This window comes from Somniosus microcephalus, chromosome 4 (assembly GCF_052327205.1).
Source record: "Somniosus microcephalus isolate GS21.2 chromosome 4, FLI_Smic_1.0, whole genome shotgun sequence".
Classification (NCBI taxonomy): domain Eukaryota; kingdom Metazoa; phylum Chordata; class Chondrichthyes; order Squaliformes; family Somniosidae; genus Somniosus; species Somniosus microcephalus.
In genome coordinates this window covers 158,530,046-158,551,621 of record NC_140990.1, presented here as the reverse complement: position 1 = coordinate 158,551,621, position 21,576 = coordinate 158,530,046, and the positions used below count along the sequence as shown (strand labels likewise).

The following is a 21,576-nucleotide window of genomic DNA, read 5'->3' as shown; positions in this document are numbered from 1 at the left end:
GAGACTGAACCCGTCACATTCAGGGCTGTACACGCTCAGTACCACACCATATCATACACTCAGCTCCACAGTCATGGGATGTGGGTGTCGCTGGCAAGGCCAGCATTTATTGCCCATCCCTAATTGCCCTCGAGAAGGTGGCGGTGAGCCGCCTTCTTGAACCGCTGCAGTCCGTGTGGTGAAGGTGCTTACACAGTGCTGTTAGGGAGGGAGTTCCAGGGAGTGTCAAATGACTCAATTCGTCCCCTAGCTGCAGGAGCACTGGACAGTCAGTCCTGTTCTCCACGGGAAGTATGTAAAGATACAAAAACATAAATAAAAAACAAGAATATTAAAAAAAAGCATTTATTAAACAATTCACAATGTACCATACCACAAGTGCAACCTCAGATATTTCATGTAAAAAACCTGAAAATGTACACTGCTCCTCAAACCTCAGCTACAGATCCTGGACACAGGACACTATGGTGTGGTGGAGACTCAGTATTGTACAGGGAAGCAGCTAGGTTAGCAGAGCAAACATGTTGAGAGCAGGGAGTTGGAAGAGTTAGTCAGGCCATCTCCACGGCCACTGGCTCAGCAGCAGGTGTCACAATCAGACGAGGTTCAACCAACGAGCTCCAACTCTCCGTTACCTGAAACAACACGGCAAGAACAGAGTGAGTGAGAAACACGACCATTAATGGGTTGAATTGCGCATTATAGAATCAGAGCACAGGAGGAGGCCATTCGGCCCATCGTGCCTGAGCTGGCTCTTTGAAAGAGCGAACAATTAGTCCCACTCCACTTCCCCCAACCTCCCTCCACACCACCCCCCCCCCCGCAAAAACACGCGAGGGACAGTTGCAAGGCAGCATTTATTGGCCACCCCTAGCTGCCCTGAGGAACTAGAGTCACGTGTAGACCAGACCGCCGCGGGTAAGCGTGACGATTAGGGAGAACCCAGCACCTTTCATAGGATTCCATCGGATATACGGCACAGAAACAGGCCATTCAGCCCAACCAGTCCATGCTGGTGTTTATGCTCCACTCGAGCCTCCTCCCGTCTTTCCTCATCTAAATCTATCAGCATAACCCTCACATTTCCAGTATCATCCTTGTAAATCTTCTCTGCACCCTCTCCAGTGCCTCTATATCCTTTTTATAAGATGGTGACCAGAACTGTAAGCAGTACTCCAAGTGTGGTCTAACCAAGGTTCGATACAAGTTTAGCATAATTTCCCTACTGTTCAATTCTGTCCCTCTAGAAATAAACCCCAGTGCTTGGTTTGCTTTTTTTATGGCCTTACTAACCTGTGTCGCAACTTTTAGTGATGTGTATTTGTCCTCCGAGATCCCTTTGTTCCTCTACCTCACCTGGACTCGCACCCTCCAAGAGATGTGACCTCCCTATTCTTCCTATCAAAATGTAATACCTCACATTTATCAGTGTTGAATTTCATTTGCCAATTATATGCCCATTCTGCAAGTTTATTAATGTCCTCCTGTAACTTGTTGCAGTCCTCCTCAGTATTGACAATTCCCCCCAATTTGGTGTCATCCGCAAATTTAGAAATTGTGTTTTTGATTCCCAAGTCTAAATGGTTAATGTAAATTGTGAACAGCAGTGGTCCCAGCACTGATCCTTGTGGAACACCACTACCCACCTTCTGCCACTGTGAATAGCTACCCTTTACCCCTACTCTCTGCTTTCTGTCCTGAAGCCAGCCAGCAATCCATTCTGCTACTTGTCCCCTGACTCCGCATTCTCTGACTTTGTTTATCAGTCTATTATGGGATACCTTATCGAAGGCCTTTTGAAAATCCAGATCAATTACATTTACTGCATTACCATTGTCCACTCTCGCTGTTACCTCTTCAAAAAATTCAATGAGGTTGGTCAAGCAAGACTTTCCCTTTTGAAATCCATGCTGACTATTCATTGTTATATTTTTGGTTTCTAGATGTTCTTCTATTTTCTCCTTTAGTAAATGATGCACTAATGCCAAAGAAAATTTCATGCCAGCTCACAAATGACCAACTTTATGGCATTTAATTTCAGCGCTTGCCCCGGTGGGATTTAAACTGGTGACCGCTGGGTTGCTAGTGCCGCCCGTAACCATGAGACCATCGCACACACGCACACAAAAAAACTCCATTCCACAGATACACACAGAATCTCGGAACATGGTCCATCTCACACATGCACGCATACAGTCCTCGCGCACACACTCACGTGCACCACTTCAGATACACACTGTCCCACTCTCTTGCATATTCGCACTCCATTATACCACGACACAAATTCTCTTTGGCATTAGTGCATCATTTTCTAAAAGCTCGGCTCACACCTCCCAAGCAGTTCAAAGACTCAAGTTCCCTCTCACACTCTGTGGCTCAGTGGGTAGCACACTCACCTCTGAATCAGAAGGTTGTGGGTTCAAGTCCCACTCCAGAGAGTACCGAGGGAGCGCTGCACTGTTGGAGGTGCCATTGGGTGAGATGTCTGCCCCCTCAGATGGACATAAAGATGCAAATGTCCTGGCCAATATTTATCCCACAACCAACATCACTAAAACAGATTATCTGATCATTATTTCATTGCTGTTTCTGGGAGCTTGTTGTTCGTAAATTGGCTGCCGTGTTTCCTAAATTACAACAGCGACTACACTTTAAAAGTATTGCACTGGCTGTGAAGTGCTTTGGGACATCCGGAGGTCCTGAAAGGTGCTGTAGAAATGGAAGTTCTCTCTCCCAGTGATACACAGTATGGATGCAAGCCAGTGTTTGAGCTCCCCATGGTGAAGATAGACAGTAGCAGTTAGTTTCCACTACACCTACCTGGGGCTTCCTCGTCACGGCATACTCCACCATATCCTCTCCATTCTCAGTTTGATAGATGAGGTCAAACTTTCCAGGCTCTTTGGAACTTTCTGGAACAAAGTAATAATGTCTGGAGTAAGCCTGAGATACCAGTCAAAGCATCAAAACTGTGGCAGCAAATTGACTCACTCAACCACCAACAGACGAGCGTCTGGAATAGCAGGTTCCCTGGACTGGACTAGGAGAGTCTGGAATAGCAGGTTCCCTGGGACTGGACGAGGAGAGTCTGGAATAGTAGAAACATAGAAGATAGGAGCAGGAGTAGGCCATTCGGCCCCTCGAGCCTGCTCCGCCATTTAATGAGATCATGGCTGATCATCCAAATTCAGTACCCTGCCCCTGTTTTCTCCCCATATCCCTTGATCCCTTTAGCTTTAAGAAATATATCTAACTCCTTCTTGAATATATTTAATGAATTGGCCTCAACTGCCTTCTGTGGTAGAGAATTCCACAGGTTCACCACTCTCTGGGTGAAGAAATCACTCCTCATCTCAGCCCTAAATGGCTTACCCCTTATCCTTAGACTGTGACCCCTGGTTCTGGACTGCCCCGCCATCGGGAACATCCTTCCTGCATCTAGTCTGTCTAGTCCCGATTGAAACTTATAAAATTCTATGAGATCCCCTCTCATTCTTCTAAACTCTAGCGAATACAAGCCCAACTGACCCAATCTCTCCTCATACGTCATTAGAAACAGTAATCAGGGACAAAATTAACAGTCATTTGGACAAGTGTGGATTAATTAAGGAAAGCCAGCACGGATTTGTTAAAGGCAAATTGTGTTTAACCAACTTGATCGAGTTTTTTGATGAGGTAACAGAGAGGGTTGATGAGGGTAATGCAGTTGAGGTAGTGTACATGGATTTCCAAAAGGCGTTCGACAAAGTGCCACATAATAGGCTTGCCAGCAAAGTTGAAGCCCATGGAATAAAAGGGACAGTGGCAGCATGGATACAGAATTGGCTAAGTGACAGGAGACAGAGAGTAGTGGTGAATGGTTGTTTTTCGGACTGGAGGAAGGTATACAGTGGTGTTCCCCAGGGGTCGGTTCTAGGACCACTGCTTTTCTTGATATATATTAATGACTTGGATGTGGGTGTACAGGGCCCAATTTCAAAATTTGCAGATGACACAAAACTTGGAGGTATAGTGAACAGTGAGGAGGAGAGTGATAGACTTCAGGAAGACAGAGGCAGGCTGGTGGAATGGGCGGACACGTGGCAGATTAAATTTAACGTAGAAAAGTGTGAAATTATACATTTTGGTAGAAAGAATGAGGAGGAAATATAAACTAAATGGTACAATCCTAAAGGGGGTGCATGAACAGAGAGACCTGGGGATATATGTGCACAAATCATTAAAGGTGTCAGGGCAGGTTGAGAAAGCAGTTAAAAAGGCTTACGGGGTCCTGGGCTTCATGAATAGAGGCATAGAGTACAAAAGTGTGGAAATTATGATGAACCTGTGTAAAACACTGGTTCGGCCCCAACTGGAGCAGTGTGTCTAATTCTGGGCACCACACTTTAGGAAGAATGTGAAGGCCTTAGAGAGGGTGCAGAAAAGATTTATGAGAATGGTTACAGGAATGAGGGACTTCAGTTACGTTAATCGACTGGAGAAGCTGGGGTTGTTCTACTTGGAGCAGAGAAGATTGAGAGGAGATTTGATCGAGGTGTTCAAAATCATGAGGGGTTTGGACAGAGTAGAGAGAAACTGTTCCCATTGGTAGAAGGGTCAATAACCAGAGGACACGGATTTAAGGTGATTGACAGAAGAACCAAAGGCGATGTAAGAAAAAACTTTTTTACACAGCGAGTGGTTAGGATCTGGAATGCGCTGCCTGAAAGGGTGGTGGAGGCAGACTCAGTCACAGCTTTCAAACGGGAGTTGGATCGGTATCTGAAGGAATTTTTTTTGCAGAGCTACAGGGAAAAGGCAGGGGAGTGGGACTAGCTGAGAGTCGGCACGGGCTCGACGGGCCGAATGGCCTTCTTCCATGCTATAGCCACCCTATGATTCTATTCTATGACAGACAGGAGTCCGGAATAGCAGGTTCTCTCAGACTGATGCTTTCAATCCGCTTTGAGAAATGTGTGATCATGAAATTATTGAGACCTGCAAATCCATTGGCAGGATAGGTGCACCAACGTCAGTGTTCTCGCTCAGGCCAACATCCCCAGCATCGAAGCTTTGACCACGCTCGATCAGCTCCGATGGACGGGTCACATTGCCCACATACCCGATACAAGACTCCCAAAACAAGCGCTCTACTCGGAGCTCCGGCACGGCAAGAGAGCCCCAGGTGGGCAGAGGAAACGCTTCAAGGACACCCTCAAAGCCTCCTTGAAAAAGTGTAACATCCCCACCGACACCTGGGAATCCCTGGCCCAAGACCGTACAAAGTGGAGGAGAAGCATCCGGGAAGGTGCCGAACACCTCGAATCTCTTTGCTGGGAGCAAGCGGAAGTCAAGCGCAGGCAGCGCACGTCAACCCAAGCACCCCACCCACCCGCCCCTTCAACCACCGTCTGCCCCACCTGTGGCAGAGACTGTAGGTCCCGCATTGGACTCCTCAGTCACCTGCAAACTCATTTTAAATGTGGAAGCAAGTCATCCTCGGCTCCGAGGGACTGCCTAAGAAGGAGAGAAGATTGAGACCAATGTTTATAGCAAAGGAGAAGATCGATGAACATTTTCATAGCCAATAAACAATATGCCAATCTTTGAGGAAGTAACATGTGCTGTGGATAAAGGGGAACCGGTGGATGTACTGTACTTAGATTTCCAGAAGGCATTTGATAAGGTGCCACATCAAAGGTTATTGCGGAAAATAAAAGCTCATGGTGTAGGAGGTAACATACATATTGGCATGGATAGAAGATTGGCTAGCTAACAGGAAACAGAGTAGGCATAAATGGGTCATTTTCTGATTGGCAAGGTACGAGTGGTGTGCTACAGGGATCAGTGCTGGGGCCTCAACATTTTACAATTTATATAAATGACTTGGATGAAGGGACCGAAGGTATGGTTGCTAAATTTGCTGATGACACAAAGATAGGTAGGAAAGTAAATTGTGAAGAGGACATAAGGAGGCTACAAAGGGATATAGATAGGTTAAGTGAGTGGGCAAAGATCTGGCAAATGGAGTACAGGTAGACTAGCCTTTATCTGAAAACCTCGGGACCAGCCGTGTTTCGGTTTTCGGAGAATTTCGGATTTCGGAAGGCGGGTCGGCGCCGGCGGGGGTCCGCGCGCACGACTTACGCTGACGCTCAGCGTAAGTCGGTGGGGGTCGGGGTTGGCGGGGGTCCGTGCGCACGACTTACGCTGACGCTCAGCGTAAGTCGGTGGGGGTCGGGGTCGGCGGGGGTCCGGGGCCGGCGGGGGGGGGGGGGGGGGGTGGGGTCGGCGGGGGGTCGTGCGCACGACTTACCCTTTTTCCGAACTTCCGAAACCGGAACCCTCTAAAAACCGATGGTTTTTTCGTTCAGCGTAAGTCGTGCGCACGACTTACGCTGAACGAAAAAACCTTCGGTTTTTAGAGGGTTTCGGTTTTCGGAAGTTCAGATAAAGGGTAGTCTACCTGTATAATGTGGGAAAATGTGAAGTTGCCCATTTTGGCAGGAAGAATAAAAAAGCATATTATCTAAATGGTGAGAGATTGCAGAGCTCTGAGATGCAGAGGGATCTGGGTGTCCTAGTGCATGAATCGCAGAAGGTTAGTATGCAGGTACAGCAAGTAATTAGGAAAGCTAATAGAATGTTATTGTTTATTGCGAGGGGAATTGAATACAAAAGTAGGGAGGTTATGCTTCAGTTATACAGGGCATTGGTGTGACCACATCTGGAGTACTGTGTACAGTATTGGTCTCCTTATTTAAGGAAGGATGTAAATGCGTTGGAAGCAGTTCAGAGAAGGTTTACTAGACTAATACCTGGAATGGGCGGGTCATCTTATGAGGAAAGGTTGGACAGGCTAGGCTTGTATCCACTGGAGTTTAGAAGAGTAAGAGGTGACTTGATTGAAACGTATACGATCCTGAGGGGTCTGGACAGGGTGGATGTGGAGAGGATGTTTCCTCTTGTGGGAGAATCTAGAACTGGGGGTCAGTGTTTAAAAATAAGGGGTCATCCATTTAAGACAGAGATGAGAAATTTTTTCAGAGGGTCGTGAGTCTTTGGAACTCTCTTCCTCAGAGGGCGGGGGAAGCAGAGTCTTTGAATATTTTTAAGGCAGAGGTAGATAGATTCTTGGTAAGCAAGGGGGTGAAAGCTATCGGGGGTAGGTGGGAATGTGGAGTAATCGGATCAGCCATGATCTCATTGAGTGGCGGAGCAGGCTCGAAGGGCCGACTCCTGCTCCTAATTCGTATGTTCCCCTCTCCTGGGTACAGGTTCCATAAGTGCCACCTGCTCTTTAGTAACTCACCAATTCTTTATCGATAAGCCTCAATAGTGAGTCACTGGGCATTTCAACTATGGGGGCATCACAGCTGACTAGAATCTTGTTCCCACTCAACACGTGGTTCCAGCAGACGTCGCTGGGCAGCGATAAGGAACAGATACCTGGGCTGATTCTTCCTTCCCTTCCCCAGTCGCTCAGGTTAACTGTCGCCTCTACCACAGCCGTGGCCGAGGTCTGGAGCACGGTTGTGGAATGGAACGGAACCTGGGGCCTTCCCGGCCTCTAAAGGTAAACTCATGGAGCCATCAGGGGAGCCCCTGGTACATATTTTAAAGGAAGTGCTTTTAGTCTTCAATTGCTGAAATGCTGTATAATTGACAGATGTTCCTCTGCTTTCTGTCGGTTCTGTCTCTGTTGAGAAATCTGGGATATTTGTTACGTTAAAGATCTACATAAATGCCAGCTCTTATAGTTTCAATGCTTTACCTATCAAAGCAGAGTGTGCACAGGACACTCACTGCAGAGAGAGCCTCACCTGTTGATACGGAGTCGACACGGAGCTCCACCTGTTGTGTACTGGGATTGTAACTCATGATTCTTCCTTCCTTTAAAGAAAGAGTTTTCAGGCAAGTCAGACTGCAAGAACATGGCTCTGGTAGCTCACCCCACTCAATCAGCAATCCGATAACATCACTTCCAATCTCCACTTAATCCTGCTTCACCTCGCAGCCTTCGCCAGCATCCACCCCCCCACCCCAATTCCCTGCCCAGTGACCCCACCCCCACCACCACCACCTCCCCCACACCACCACCCCTCCCCCCACCACCGCCACCCCCCCCCCACCACCACCCAGCCCCCTCCCCCCACCACCCAGCCCCCCACCCCAACCCCCCCAGCCCCCTCCCCCCAGCACTCTCCCCCCCCCCCCAGCCTCCCCCCCACCCCTCCCCCCAGCACCCCCACCAAGCCCCCCCCCCACCACCACCCCCCCTCTCCAGCACCCCCCCACCACCCCCCCCCCCACCCTCCCTCCCCCCCTTAAATACCTTGTAATCTGACAATTCAGGCGTGTAATTCTCAGACAGCTCCAACACCTTGGGAGAAAAATCAGAAACGGTCAGATTAGATTGTGGAGATTCACGAGAACAGGCGGAGCCTTTGAGAGATTGATCCCTCCTCCCACCGTGTCACCGTGTCCCTTGATCCCCCCCTCCCACCGTGTCCCTTGATCCCCCCTCCCACCGTGTCCCTTGATCCCCCCTCCCACCGTGTCCCTGGATCCCCCCTCCCACCGTGTCCCTTGATCCCCCCTCCCACCGTGACCCTGGATCCCCCCTCCCACCGCGACCCTGGATCCCCCCTCCCACCGTGTCCCTGCATCCCTCTGTACAAACACGTCGCCATGACCCCAGTTACACTTTCTGCTTCACTGTCCTTCCCTGGGAACTAATCCCACAGCCGCACTCCCTGCAGGGAGAACAATTCCTTCTCTTATTCCTTCCACTCTCACTCATGTCCCTTGTGAGTTGAACCCTTTCACCTACTCTTTTTCTCCACACTCTTCATAATCTTGAAATTTTCATAGATATTAACTCAATGTCGCCTCTTTTTCAAAGAAAACAAATCCGACTTACTGAACATATCCACATTATTGAAATGCCTGATGTCTGGAGTTATTTTCCATGCTAGTCTCTGCTCCCTTTCAAGGACAGCAAGCTGCTTCTTACAGCAAAGAATCTCGTAGAGTTATCGTTACAGACATAGTTTAGTCTTTATTTCAAGCAAGGTCAGGGCTTTCGTAAAACAAATTGAGAACCTGCCCAGAATCAGTGAGATGAGCAGAGGTTACCTTAAAGGCAATTCTTTCTCCCACTTGAGGTGGTGCGGCCAGGAGCGGCAGTTTGCTGTAGTCTCTCTTTGGAACCTCCGGGGCATTCTGTTCAAAGGGAGAAACACAAACAAAGTGACGGGTGTGCGGAGAGCCACAAGCGGTCACTGCCTGCACCGCGCCCACACCAGGGATCACCGGGCCCACACCAGGGATCACCGGGCCCACACCAGGGATCACCGGGCCCACACCAGGGATCACCGGGCCCACACATTCCAAACTTACTGCTCACTGCGGTGGAGGGACAGGAGACATGTCAACTGAATGGTGATGGGCCAGAAGGGATAAAAGACACGCAATAAATTGTTGAAATCAAAGGGTTCCATTTCCCTATACCAGGAGAATGTGCTTCATTGTTTGTACAATCGGGGCTCGCTCGCTCTCTACACAGGACAGCGTCGGGGCTCTCCCTCTCTACACGGGACAGCGTCGGGGCTCTCCCTCTCTACACGGGACAGCGCCGGGGCTCGCTCTCTCTCTACACGGGACAGCGTCGGGGTTCTCTCTCTCTACACGGGACAGCGTCGGGGCTCTCTCTCTCTACACGGGACAGCGTCGGGGTTCGCTCTCTCTACACGGGACAGCGCCGGGGCTCTCTCTCTCTCTACACGTGACACCGCTGGGGCTCTCTCTCTACACGGGACAGCGTCGGGACTCGCTCTCTCTACACGGGACAGCGTCGGGGCTCGCTCTCTCTCTACACGGGACAGCGTCGGGGCTCGCTCTCTCTCTACACGGGACAGTGTCGGGGCTCGCTCTCTCTCTACACGGGACAGCGTCGGGGCTCGCTCTCTCTCTACACGGGACAGCGTCGGGGCTCGCTCTCTCTCTACACGGGACAGCGTCGGGGCTCGCTCTCTCTCTACACGGGACAGCGTCTGGGCTCGCTCTCTCTCTACACGGGACAGCGTCTGGGCTCGCTCTCTCTCTACACGGGACAGCGTCGGGGCTCGCTCTCTCTCTACACGGGACAGTGTCGGGGCTCTCTCTCTCTACACGGGACAGCGCCGGGGCTCTCTCTCTCTACACGGGACAGCGCCGGGGCTCTCTCTCTACACGGGACAGTGTCGGGGCTCGCGCTCTCTACACGGGACAGCGCCGGGGTGCTCTCTCTACACGGGACAGTGTCGGGGCTCTCTCTCTCTACACGGGACAGCGTCAGGGCTCGCTCTCTCTACACGGGACAGCGTCGTGGCTCGCTCTATCTACACGGGACAGCGTCGGGGCTCGCTCTCTCTACACGGGACAGCGTCGGGGCTCTCTCTCTCTACACGGGACTGCGTCGGGGTGCTCTCTCTACACGGGACAGCGTCGGGGCTCGCTCTCTCTACACGGGACAGCGCCGGGGCGCTCTCTCTTTACACGGGACAGCGTCGGGGCTCTCTCTCTCTCTACACGGGACAGCGTCGGGGCTCTCTCTCTCTCTCTACACGGGACAGCGTCGGGGCTCGCTCTCTCTACACGGGACAGCGTCGGGGCTCTCTCTACACGGGACAGCGTCGGGGCTCGCTCTCTCTACGCGGGACAGCGTCGGGGCTCTCTCTCTACACGGGACAGCGTCGGGGCTCGCTCTCTCTACACGGGACAGCGCCGGGGCGCTCTCTCTCTACACGGGACAGCGTCGGGGCTCTCTCTCTCTCTACACGGGACAGCGTCGGGGCTCGCTCTCTCTCTACACGGGACAGCGCCGGGGCTCTCGCTCTCTACACGGGACAGCGTCGGGGCTCTCGCTCTCTACACGGGGCAGCGTCGGGGCTCGCTCTCTCTACACGGGACAGCGTCGGGGCTCTCTCTCTCTCTACACGGGACAGCGTCGGGGCTTGCTCTCTACACGGGACAGCGTCGGGGCTCGCTCCCTCCACACGGGACAGCGTCGGGGCTCGCTCCCTCCACACGGGACAGCGTCGGGGCTCGCTCTCTCTACACGGGACAGCGTCGGGGTTCGCTCTCTACACGGGACAGCGCCGGGGCTCTCTCTCTACACGGGACAGCGTCGTGGCTCTCTCTCTACACGGGACAGCGTCGTGGCTCGCTCTACACGGGACAGCGTCGGGGCTCTCTCTCTCTACACGGGACAGCGTCGGGGCTCGCTCTCTCTCTACACGGGACAGCGTCGGGGCTCGCTCTCTCTCTACACGGGACAGCGTCGGGGCTCTCTCTCTCTCTACACGGGACAGCGTCGGGGCTCGCTCTCTCTCTACACGGGACAGCGCCGGGGCTCTCGCTCTCTACACGGGACAGCGTCGGGGCTCGCTCTCTCTACACGGGACAGCGTCGGGGCTCGCTCTCTCTACACGGGACAGCGTCGGGGCTCGCTCTCTCCACACGGGACAGCGTCGGGGCTCGCTCTCTCCACACGGGACAGCGTCGGGGCTCGCTCTCTCTACACGGGACAGCGTCGGGGCTCGCTCTCTACACGGGACAGCGTCGGGGCTCGCTCTCTCTACACGGGACAGCGTCGGGGCTCGCTCTCTCTACACGGGACAGCGTCGGGGCTCGCTCTCTCTACACGGGACAGCGTCGGGGCTCGCTCTCTCTACACGGGACAGCGTCGGGGCTCGCTCTCTCTACACGGGACAGCGTCGGGGCTCGCTCTCTCTACACGGGACAGCGTCGGGGCTCGCTCTCTCTACACGGGACAGCGTCGGGGCTCGCTCTCTCTACACGGGACAGCGTCGGGGCTCGCTCTCTCTACACGGGACAGCGTCGGGGCTCGCTCTCTCTACACGGGACAGCGTCGGGGCTCGCTCTCTACACGGGACAGCGTCGGGGCTCGCTCTCTCTACACGGGACAGCGTCGGGGCTCGCTCTCTCTACACGGGACAGCGTCGGGGCTCGCTCTCTCTACACGGGACAGCGTCGGGGCTCGCTCTCTCTACACGGGACAGCGTCGGGGCTCGCTCTCTCTACACGGGACAGCGTCGGGGCTCGCTCTCTCTACACGGGACAGCGTCGGGGCTCGCTCTCTCTACACGGGACAGCGTCGGGGCTCGCTCTCTCTACACGGGACAGCGTCGGGGCTCGCTCTCTCTACACGGGACAGCGTCGGGGCTCGCTCTCTCTACACGGGACAGCGTCGGGGCTCGCTCTCTCTACACGGGACAGCGTCGGGGCTCGCTCTCTCTACACGGGACAGCGTCGGGGCTCGCTCTCTCTACACGGGACAGCGTCGGGGCTCGCTCTCTCTACACGGGACAGCGTCGGGGCTCGCTCTCTCTACACGGGACAGCGTCGGGGCTCGCTCTCTCTACACGGGACAGCGTCGGGGCTCGCTCTCTCTACACGGGACAGCGTCGGGGCTCGCTCTCTCTACACGGGACAGCGTCGGGGCTCGCTCTCTCTACACGGGACAGCGTCGGGGCTCGCTCTCTCTACACGGGACAGCGTCGGGGCTCGCTCTCTCTACACGGGACAGCGTCGGGGCTCGCTCTCTCTACACGGGACAGCGTCGGGGCTCGCTCTCTCTACACGGGACAGCGTCGGGGCTCGCTCTCTCTACACGGGACAGCGTCGGGGCTCGCTCTCTCTACACGGGACAGCGTCGGGGCTCGCTCTCTCTACACGGGACAGCGTCGGGGCTCGCTCTCTCTACACGGGACAGCGTCGGGGCTCGCTCTCTCTACACGGGACAGCGTCGGGGCTCGCTCTCTCTACACGGGACAGCGTCGGGGCTCGCTCTCTCTACACGGGACAGCGTCGGGGCTCGCTCTCTCTACACGGGACAGCGTCGGGGCTCGCTCTCTCTACACGGGACAGCGTCGGGGCTCGCTCTCTCTACACGGGACAGCGTCGGGGCTCGCTCTCTCTACACGGGACAGCGTCGGGGCTCGCTCTCTCTACACGGGACAGCGTCGGGGCTCGCTCTCTCTACACGGGACAGCGTCGGGGCTCGCTCTCTCTACACGGGACAGCGTCGGGGCTCGCTCTCTCTACACGGGACAGCGTCGGGGCTCGCTCTCTCTACACGGGACAGCGTCGGGGCTCGCTCTCTACACGGGACAGCGTCGGGGCTCGCTCTCTCTACACGGGACAGCGTCGGGGCTCGCTCTCTACACGGGACAGCGTCGGGGCTCGCTCTCTCTACACGGGACAGCGTCGGGGCTCGCTCTCTCTACACGGGACAGCGTCGGGGCTCGCTCTCTCTACACGGGACAGCGTCGGGGCTCGCTCTCTCTACACGGGACAGCGTCGGGGCTCGCTCTCTCTACACGGGACAGCGTCGGGGCTCGCTCTCTCTACACGGGACAGCGTCGGGGCTCTCTGTATTGAACTGCTGGACAAGATGAGAGCGCGCATTGATACATGAGGCGCGAAAGCGCAGATACACTCCGTGTGGCACCAGTGAAGGCGATAGGAAGCTGCTACAGTAACGCTAGACATGCTATCACTGTGGCCTGTAACCAAATAGCCTCGGCGTTCAGCATTGCCCAGGCAATAAGGCCTCGAGATGCGACAGCGCTCAGACTAATGGCCAACAGCTCCGCCCCAAAACTGCAGCGTTCTTGTTAAAGGTCCGACATCTTTAACTTGAGCTAATCTGCCAGCAAAGCAAACTGCTTCCAATCCCTCCAAGGAAACCGGTCTTTTTCGCGGCGATTTCCCTCCACGCCCCTCATTTCCTGAAGTCACCAACTGTTGCCGGGGTTGTTCCACAACTGCTAAGTCGTCTGGTACCTCAGCAAACTTCCCATTCTTCCTGTGTAAACCCAGAAACAGTGCTTGGCTATTCTACCATGAATGGCATCACCGCCAAGCCTGATCACCCCCCCCCAAACAAGCTAGTGTCACTGGGCAGTGACCAAGAGTAGAAATTGAACCCCACCCAAACTAAAGTTACTGTAGCCAGTTTTAGTGTCCCTGAGATCACCAACCGTGGCACAGATCAGGGGTTAGGAGTGCGGTGTCGTACAACCCTCAGCAGTGCATTTAGCAATGGCCATCAAAGGAACGAGGCTGGAGGAGCTGCTGCTGGGGCACTTTCACCACTTGTAGCTTTTCACCTTGCCCCTCCCTCCCGACAATTATTACTGCACTGACAACAATTAGTTTGAAGACTAGGTTCATATTATCAGGTCTGTTTACCTTCTCTGGGTGTGGGGCGAACAGAGAGAAACAGCTGCACATTTCCCCTTCACATCCACTCACCTCGACAATAATGTGCTTGTTTGTCACAGTTTCGTTTGATTCTCCAGGTTTCGGGTTGTGGCTGTTTTCATAGTTATAGCGAGAGAGACTGGCTCCTCGGCCTCTCCCCCGGAACGCACCGCGCTGCTGCCGCCCACCAGCGCCGCCCCACGGGAAGGCACTAAACCCTCGCCCACGGCCCCTTCCGTTGCCCGGTCCAAAGCCGCCATTCCCCGTTTGATCGGATGGCAGAGCGGGAGCGGTGATCCGACGTCCCACTTTGCCGGTTTCGCTTTGCGCATCAGTCTCTACTCCCGCAAGTTTCCTCCCGGGTTTCCCGGACTTGGAATCTTGGGAGTCGCAAGAGGTTTCAGACGAACATCTCGTGGGGTTAGGGACAACGCTGCCGTTCTCAGACCGACCTGGAATCCTTTCCACTGAAGGCGGGGCTCCTGGCTTCAAAGTGGACGCTTTCTTAACCACGGGGGTTTCGGAGTCACTGCTCAGCGAGTCGGAGGTGCTGTCTGCCTTTGCCCCTGTTATTTTGGCGACCGTGTTCGTCTGCGCGGGCTTCTTCCAGCTTTGAGCGTTGGGAGTCTCTCTCGCCGAGCTGCTGTTGCCCTGACCCTTGGTGATGGTGCCAGTCGCTGCCAGCGCTGGGCTCTTTGGCCGTGGACGCTCGCTCTCACTGGGGTCACTGGATGAACGCTCGCTGTCAGACAGCTGTGCTGCGGCCTTTCTCTGAAACGCGGAGTTATTTGAAACATTCTTCCCCCTCCCCAGTTTAGAGAGGGGACTCGCAACTGTGGGCTCCGGGAGAGCTTTTCCCGACGATCCAGACTGGGCTCTTTTGCTGGAACGATCCCTACCAGTTTTGTCTTTGCCGGATTTATCCTTTTTCTTTTTAAAGTGTTTCTTTTGAACATGATACTTTTCATCACCATCTGTCTCGTTCTTTCTCTTCCTCGAACACTCCGTACTTACATTGGCAACAGTCTCGCCCGTGGAATCGTGCCGCTGCTCCGCGCTCAGTCCCGCATCTTTTCTCCTTTTCTTTTCTTCTCCATTTTCACTTCGCAGCTGATGTTTGTCTGCAGACTGGTGTCGGCGCCTCTTCTTTGGCTTCACAGTCTGCCGATCTGGAGAGTCGCTGGTCACAAACCCATTTTCTGTTATCAGTTCCTCCTGTTTCACTCTGTAAAAGGGTAACAGGAAACAGTTATCAGCATTTAATGCACTAAAAAGAAATTATTTCCACCGCGCTCCGGCACCGGCACCCCGACACTGGCACAGTCTGCGGAATGCTTCCCACATTCAGCTGCAAACATGCGCTGTGTTTAAGCTGGCCGGTTCTTCCAAGACCACTCCCAGTGGGGGAGACATGACAACAGGGACAACAACAACTACTTGCATTTATATAGTGCCTTTAACGTGGTAAAATGTCCCAAGGCGCTTCACAGGAGCGATTATCAAACAAAATTTAACACTGAGCTACATCTATATCTATATATATAAAGCGGTACTTCTGTCATTCTGTCTGTCTGTCATTTCCTGTGCGTCTTACGTGTATGCACTCGAAAGTTACAGGGCGTACCTACGCGCGCGTTACCTCCAAAGAAAGCTTACGCTTCAGAGACGGTTTTAAGCGTATTTACTTTTCGGTCGGACGAAAATTGTTCGCGCCTTATGCAAAAAACCTTCAAAATTAAACTCATTATCTGCTAGCATTGATTGACTGACATCAAGGTTCCACCAATCCTGTTCCGTCACGATTGACCAATCCTACAGTACGGTCCCCTGATGGTTGGCCAATCGGTGTGTGTGTGGGCGGGACTATTCGTTTTCATCTCGGGGAGCTGCCAGCCATTGTTTGACTACCAGCTTCCAGCTCAAATGACTTCACCTTCCAGCTAAAACGACTTTCAAAGTTAGTATCTCTTTTAAAAATAACTTAAGATTTACCAAAAACGTTTTATAAGTACTTTCACTTTTCAACCTTTTAAAACGTAGACATACAGGGACACATACAGGGCCCTAAGCCTGCCACTCGATTTAAAATGTTGCCCAGCACCAGATTCACAAAGGGACACAGACAGGGCCCCAAAGCCATAAGTAGTTTCACTTTCATTTTTCAACCTTTTAAAAAGTAGACATACAGGGACACACACAGGGCCCTAAAGCCTGCCACTCGATTTAAAATGTTGCCCAGCACCAGATTCACAAAGGGACACAGACAGGGCCCCAAATCCTGGCACTCGATTTAAACCGCCTGCCCCAAAACAGCCCCGGCAACGCCGCGCTCCCCAGCTAGTAAGGAGATATTAGGACAGATGATCAAAAGCCTGGTCAGAGGTCGGTTTTAAGGAGCGTCTTAAAGGAGAGAGAGAGAGAGAGAGGTTTAGGGAGGGAATTCCAGAGCTTGGGCCCAGGCAGCTGAAGGCACGGCCGCCAATGGTGGAGAGATTAAAATCGGGGATGTGCAGGAGGCCAGAATTAGAGGAGCGTAGAGATCTCAGGGGGTTGTGGGGCTGGAGGAGGTTAGAGATAGCGAGAGGTGAGGCCATGGAGGGATTTGAAAACAAGGATGAGAATTTTAAAATCGAGGCGCTGCTTAACCAGAAGCCAATGTAGGCCAGCGATCACAGGGGTGAGGGGTGAACGGGACTTGGTGCGAGTTAGGACATGGGCAGCCGAGTTTTGGGTAACCTCAAGTTTGCATAGGGTAGAATGTGGGAGGCCAGCCAGGAGTGCGTTGGAATAGTCAAGTCTAGAGGTAACAAAGGCATGAATGAGGGTTTCAGCAGATGAGCTGGGACCAGAGGCTCATTGTCGAGAGATGTTGGCTATTTAATGTTGAGCATAGCACCAAGTCCCACTCTACCCATCACCTCTGTGCTTACTGACCTACATTGACCCACGGGCCATAATCGCCTCATATTTAAAATTGTCATGTTCAAATGTGAGAGCCGTGGCTAAGTTGGTAGACTTACAACCCTCCAATTCTAGCCTCTTGTACATCCCCCACTTCCTTCGCCCAACCATTGGCTGCCGTGCCTTCAGGTATCTAGGCCCCAAGTTCTGGAAATCCCTCCCCAGGAATCAGTATCAATTAGACAGTCAGCCATGACTCAGTTGGTAGCACTCTCGCCTCCGAGTCAGAAGGTCGTGGGTTCAAGCCCCACTCCAGAGACTTGAGCACAGAAAAAAGGTTTACACTCCAGTGCAGTACTGAGGGAGTGCCGCACTGTCGGAGGGTCAGTACTGAGGGAGCGCCGCACTGTCGGAGGGTCAGTACTGAGGGAGTGCCGCACTGTCGGAGGGGCGGTACTGAGGGAGCGCCACACTGTCGGAGGGGCGGTACTGAGAGAGTGCTGCACTGTCGGAGGGGCAGTACTGAGGGAGTGCCGCACTGTCGGAGGGTCAGTACTGAGGGAGTGCCGCACTGTTGGAGGGGCGGTACTGAGAGAGTGCTGCACTGTCGGAGGGGCGGTACTGAGGGAGCGCCGCACTGTCGGGGGGGCAGTACTGAGGGAGCACCGCACTGTCGGAGGGGCAGTACTGAGGGAGCACCGCACTGTCGGAGGGGCAGTACTGAGGGAACGCTGCCCCGTCGGAGGGGCAATACTGAGGGAGTGCTGCACTGTCGGAGGGGTGAGTTGGTGGAAAGTATAATATAATTCCAGGCTATATTTGCAGTGTTTTGATGAGAGTTATGGCACTAAATCATAAGAAAGTTGATTGGTAATGCCATTGAATGTCATCGCTGAATCCCCCACTATCAACATCCTGGGGTCACCATTGACCAGAAACTTAACTGGACCAGCCACATAAATACTGTGGCAACATGAGCAGGTCAGAGGCTGGTATTCTGTGAAGAGTGGCTCACCTCCGGACTCCCCAAAGCCAACATACCATTTGCCGCCTTAACCGCCTGCTGCACCTGCATACTTACCTTCAGCGACTGGTGCACAAGGACACCCAGGTCTCGTTGCACTTCCCCTTCTCCCAATCTATTGCCGTTCAGATAATAATCTGCCTTCCTGTTTTTGCCACCAAAGTGGATAACCTCACATTTATCCACATTATACTCCATCTGCCCAATCACCCAACCTGTCCAAATCATACTGGAGTTTCTCGGCATCCTCCTCACAGCACACACGCCCACCCAGCTTTGTGTCGTCTGCAAACTTGGAGATATTACATCTAGTTCCCTTGTCTAGATCATTAATATATATTGTGAATAGCTGGGGTCCTGGGACTGATCCCTGCGGTACCCCACTAGTCACTGCCTGCCACTCGGAAAAAGACCCGTTTATTCCAACTCTTTGCTTCCTGTCTGCCAACCAGTTCTCTAAGATGGCCTGGTCTCTAATTGGTTCCTCGACATATTGGTCCAGGAAACCATCCCATATACACTTGACCAACTGGTTCACTTAACAACTTTCAGGAAAGGGAACCCATTGGCCCTACTGGTCTGCCCTGTATGTGGCTCCAGTCCCACACAATCTGGGTTGACCCTTATTATCTTATTCTCTAAAAGGTATTAAGATGAGGGAAAATGCAAATCTGAATTACATACATAGGTAAACATAGAGATAGGAACAGGAGTAGGCCATTCGGCCCTTCGAGCCTGCTCCGCCATTCAATGAGATCATGGCTGATTAAGAACATGCCTATCAGTATCTGACCATAAAGCCACATTCTCCCACATTTCCAGCATTGTTTGCTTCTATTAACAAGACATGTCCGCTTCAGCAGATTTAGAAAGGTCCACTTTGTCTGTATAGACATCAGGTGACAGGCAAGGATTAAATAGGGACAAACTGTTTCCAGTGGCAGGAGAGTCAGTAACCAGAGGACACAGATTTAAGGTAACTTGCAAAAGAACCAGGGCAGGAGATGAGGAGAAATGTTTTTAAGCAGTGAGTTGTTGTGATCTGGAATGCGCTGAAAGGGCGATGGAAGCAGGTTCAATAGTAACTTTTGAAAGGCAATTGGATAAATTCTTAAAGGGGGGAAATTTGCAGGGCAGTGGGGGAAAAAGCAGGGTAGTCAGGGGCCGGGGTGTGGAGGAGAGGGGGGCCGGGGGGTTGTGGAGGAGAGAGGGGCCGAGGGGGGTGGTGGGGGGGTGACAGGGGCCGGGGGTGGGGGGGGCAGAGGACAGAGTCAGGGGCCGGTCCCGGGGGGGGGATGTCAGGAGTCTGGAAGGGGGGGGAGGGGAAGAAGAGAGTCGGGGGGTCAGGGGCCACAGTCGGAGTCGGGGGGGGCCGGGGTCAGAGTCGGGGAGGGGGGTCAGAGTCGGGGAGGGGGGTCAGGGGCCAGAGTCGGGGAGGGGGGTCAGGGGCCAGAGTCGGGGAGGGGGGTCAGGGGCCAGAGTCGGGGAGGGGGGTCAGGGGCCAGAGTCGGGGAGGGGGGTCAGGGGCCAGAGTCGGGGAGGGGGGTCAGGGGCCAGAGTCGGGGAGGGGGGTCAGGGGCCAGAGTCGGGGAGGGGGGGTCAGGGGCCAGAGTCGGGGAGGGGGGTCAGGGGCCAGAGTCGGGGAGGGGGGTCAGGGGCCAGAGTCGGGGAGGGGGGGTCAGGGGCCAGAGTCGGGGAAGGGGGTCAGGGGCCAGAGTCGGGGAGGGGGGGTCAGGGGCCAGAGTCGGGGAGGGGGGTCAGGGGCCAGAGTCGGGGAGGGGGGGTCAGGGGCCAGAGTCGGGGAGGGGGGTCAGGGGCCAGAGTCGGGGAGGGGGGTCAGGGGCCAGAGTCGGGGAGGGGGGTCAGGGGCCAGAGTCGGGGGAGGGGGGTCAGGGGCCAGAGTCGGGGGGGGGGGGTTTCAGGGGCCAGAGTCGGGGCCGGGGGGGGGGGGGGGGGGTGTTCAGGGGCCAAAGTCAGGGGGGGGGGGGGGTGTTCAGGGGCCAGAGTCCGGAGGGGGGGAGGGGGTGTTCAGGGGCCAGAGTCGGTGTGGGGGGGGGGGTTTCAGGGGCCAGAGTCGGGGGGGGGGGTGTTCAGGGGCCAGAGTCGGTTGGGGGGGGGGGGGTGTTCAGGAACCAGAGTCGGGGGGGGGGGGGTTTTCAGGGGCCAGAATCGGGGGGGGGGGGTGGGGGGTGGTTTCAGGGGCCAGAGTCGGGGCCGGGGGGTTCGGGGGCCAGAGTCGGGGGGGGGGGCGGTGTTCAGGGGCCAGAGTCGGGGGGGGGGGGGGTTCCAGGGGCCAGAGTGGGGGGGGGGGGGTTCAGGGGCCAGAGTCAAGGGGGGGGGGTTCAGGGGCCAGAGTCGGGGGAGGGGAGAGAGGCAGAGTCGGGGGGCCCAGAGTCGGGGGGGGGGGGGGGGGTGGGCAGAGTCCGGGGGGGTGGGGGTCAGTGTCCGGTGGGTCAGTGTCCAGAGTCGGGGGGGGGGGGGGTCAGTGGCCGGAGTCGGGGCCTCACTCTACCTGATTGAGTCGTTGTCGCGCACCAGGTAGACGCTCTCGTTGGGCGGAAGCAGGTAGCCGTCGAGGAAAAGATGGAGCAAGGTGCGGCTGCTGAAACCGAAGCGCCGCCGGATGATGCTCTCCAGGTCGGCCACCACCCGGCACTGATCGGGCTGCAGAAGCAGCCAGCACAGGCGGCCGGCCGGCAGCAGCGGCGGCGGGTAATCGAAGAGCAGGCGCACGCGAACCGCCGCCATCTTAGGCCGTAAGCTGCGCACGCAGCTGGCAGTAGGCGGGCCCGTCGCAAACCCCGCCCTCACTCTTTTCCATTGGTTGTTGCCGTTTGATGCGTGCCATACTCCACGGTCTGATTGGGTAGCAGTGATGTCAATCACCAGGGTAAATGAATGCGACTGGAATGGAGGGAGAGGTGGCGACTGATTCAAATGTTGCCGGCGGCCGCTGCTGTGGTTGGAATGCAGAAATTGTGCAGTATAAGGCAGGAGCAGAGGGCATTTCCAGGCCCCAGCACTCCGCTCACAATCTAAATTCAGATATATAGACATCCTAATTTGCACTTGTTGCCATAGTGACGAGAGCAGGTGGAGCCTCCATCTTGGTAAAGGAGAGTTGGCACGCGTCACTGTGGCTGTTCTGCCCAGCGGCGGCCATCGTGGTAAAGTGAACGCACCAATAGCAACAACTTGTATTTATACAGCGCCTTTAACGTAGTAAAACGTCCCAAGGCGCTTCACAGGTGTATTATAAGACAAACAAAAATTGATACTGAGCCACATAAGGAGAAATTAGGACAGATGGCCAAAAGCTTAGTCACAGAGGTAGGTTTTAAGGAGCATCTTAAAGGAGGAAAGAGGGGGAGAGGTTCAGGGAGGGAATTCCAGAGCTTAGG

The 21,576-nt window shown here is 54.6% G+C and overlaps 2 protein-coding genes across 3 annotated transcripts in view; both read right to left on the bottom strand.

The window, feature by feature from the left end:
- Positions 1 to 329: 329 nt before the first annotated feature.
- coil (coilin p80) lies at positions 330 to 20,960 on the bottom strand. Of its 2 annotated transcripts, XM_085985399.1 has the most exons (7): positions 20,688 to 20,959; positions 14,302 to 15,475; positions 9,118 to 9,204; positions 8,315 to 8,362; positions 7,803 to 7,872; positions 2,821 to 2,912; positions 330 to 635 (listed from the first exon to the last, which is right to left on the bottom strand). In XM_085985399.1, the coding sequence occupies exons 1-7, from the start codon at positions 20,921 to 20,923 to the stop codon at positions 552 to 554; spliced, it is 1,791 nt and encodes a 596-aa protein (XP_085841525.1). In that variant the 5' UTR covers positions 20,924 to 20,959; the 3' UTR covers positions 330 to 551. The 2 variants fall into 2 exon arrangements, with proteins under 2 accessions (XP_085841525.1, XP_085841526.1); XM_085985400.1 differs by lacking the exon at positions 9,118 to 9,204 and having other exon boundaries at positions 20,688 to 20,960.
- scpep1 (serine carboxypeptidase 1) overlaps positions 20,925 to 21,576 on the bottom strand; it is a 20,531-nt gene continuing 19,879 nt past the window's right edge. The window contains exon 8 of the mRNA XM_085984183.1: positions 20,925 to 21,033. Coding sequence (XP_085840309.1) covers positions 20,925 to 21,033 — 109 coding nt within the window. The remainder of the gene's footprint in view (positions 21,034 to 21,576) is intronic.

Excerpts from the sequence above, each read along its gene's own strand:
- coil (XM_085985399.1), bottom strand. The coding sequence starts at position 20,923 with ATGGCGGCGGTTCGCGTGCGCCTGCTCTTCGATTACCCGCCGCCGCTG. Across the intron at positions 9,205-14,301 it reads ACAAGCACATTATTGTCGAG|AATGCCCCGGAGGTTCCAAA; the intron begins GTGAGTGGATGT and ends CCCTTTGAACAG. Across the intron at positions 636-2,820 it reads CCGTGACGAGGAAGCCCCAG|GTAACGGAGAGTTGGAGCTC; the intron begins GTAGGTGTAGTG and ends GTGTTGTTTCAG.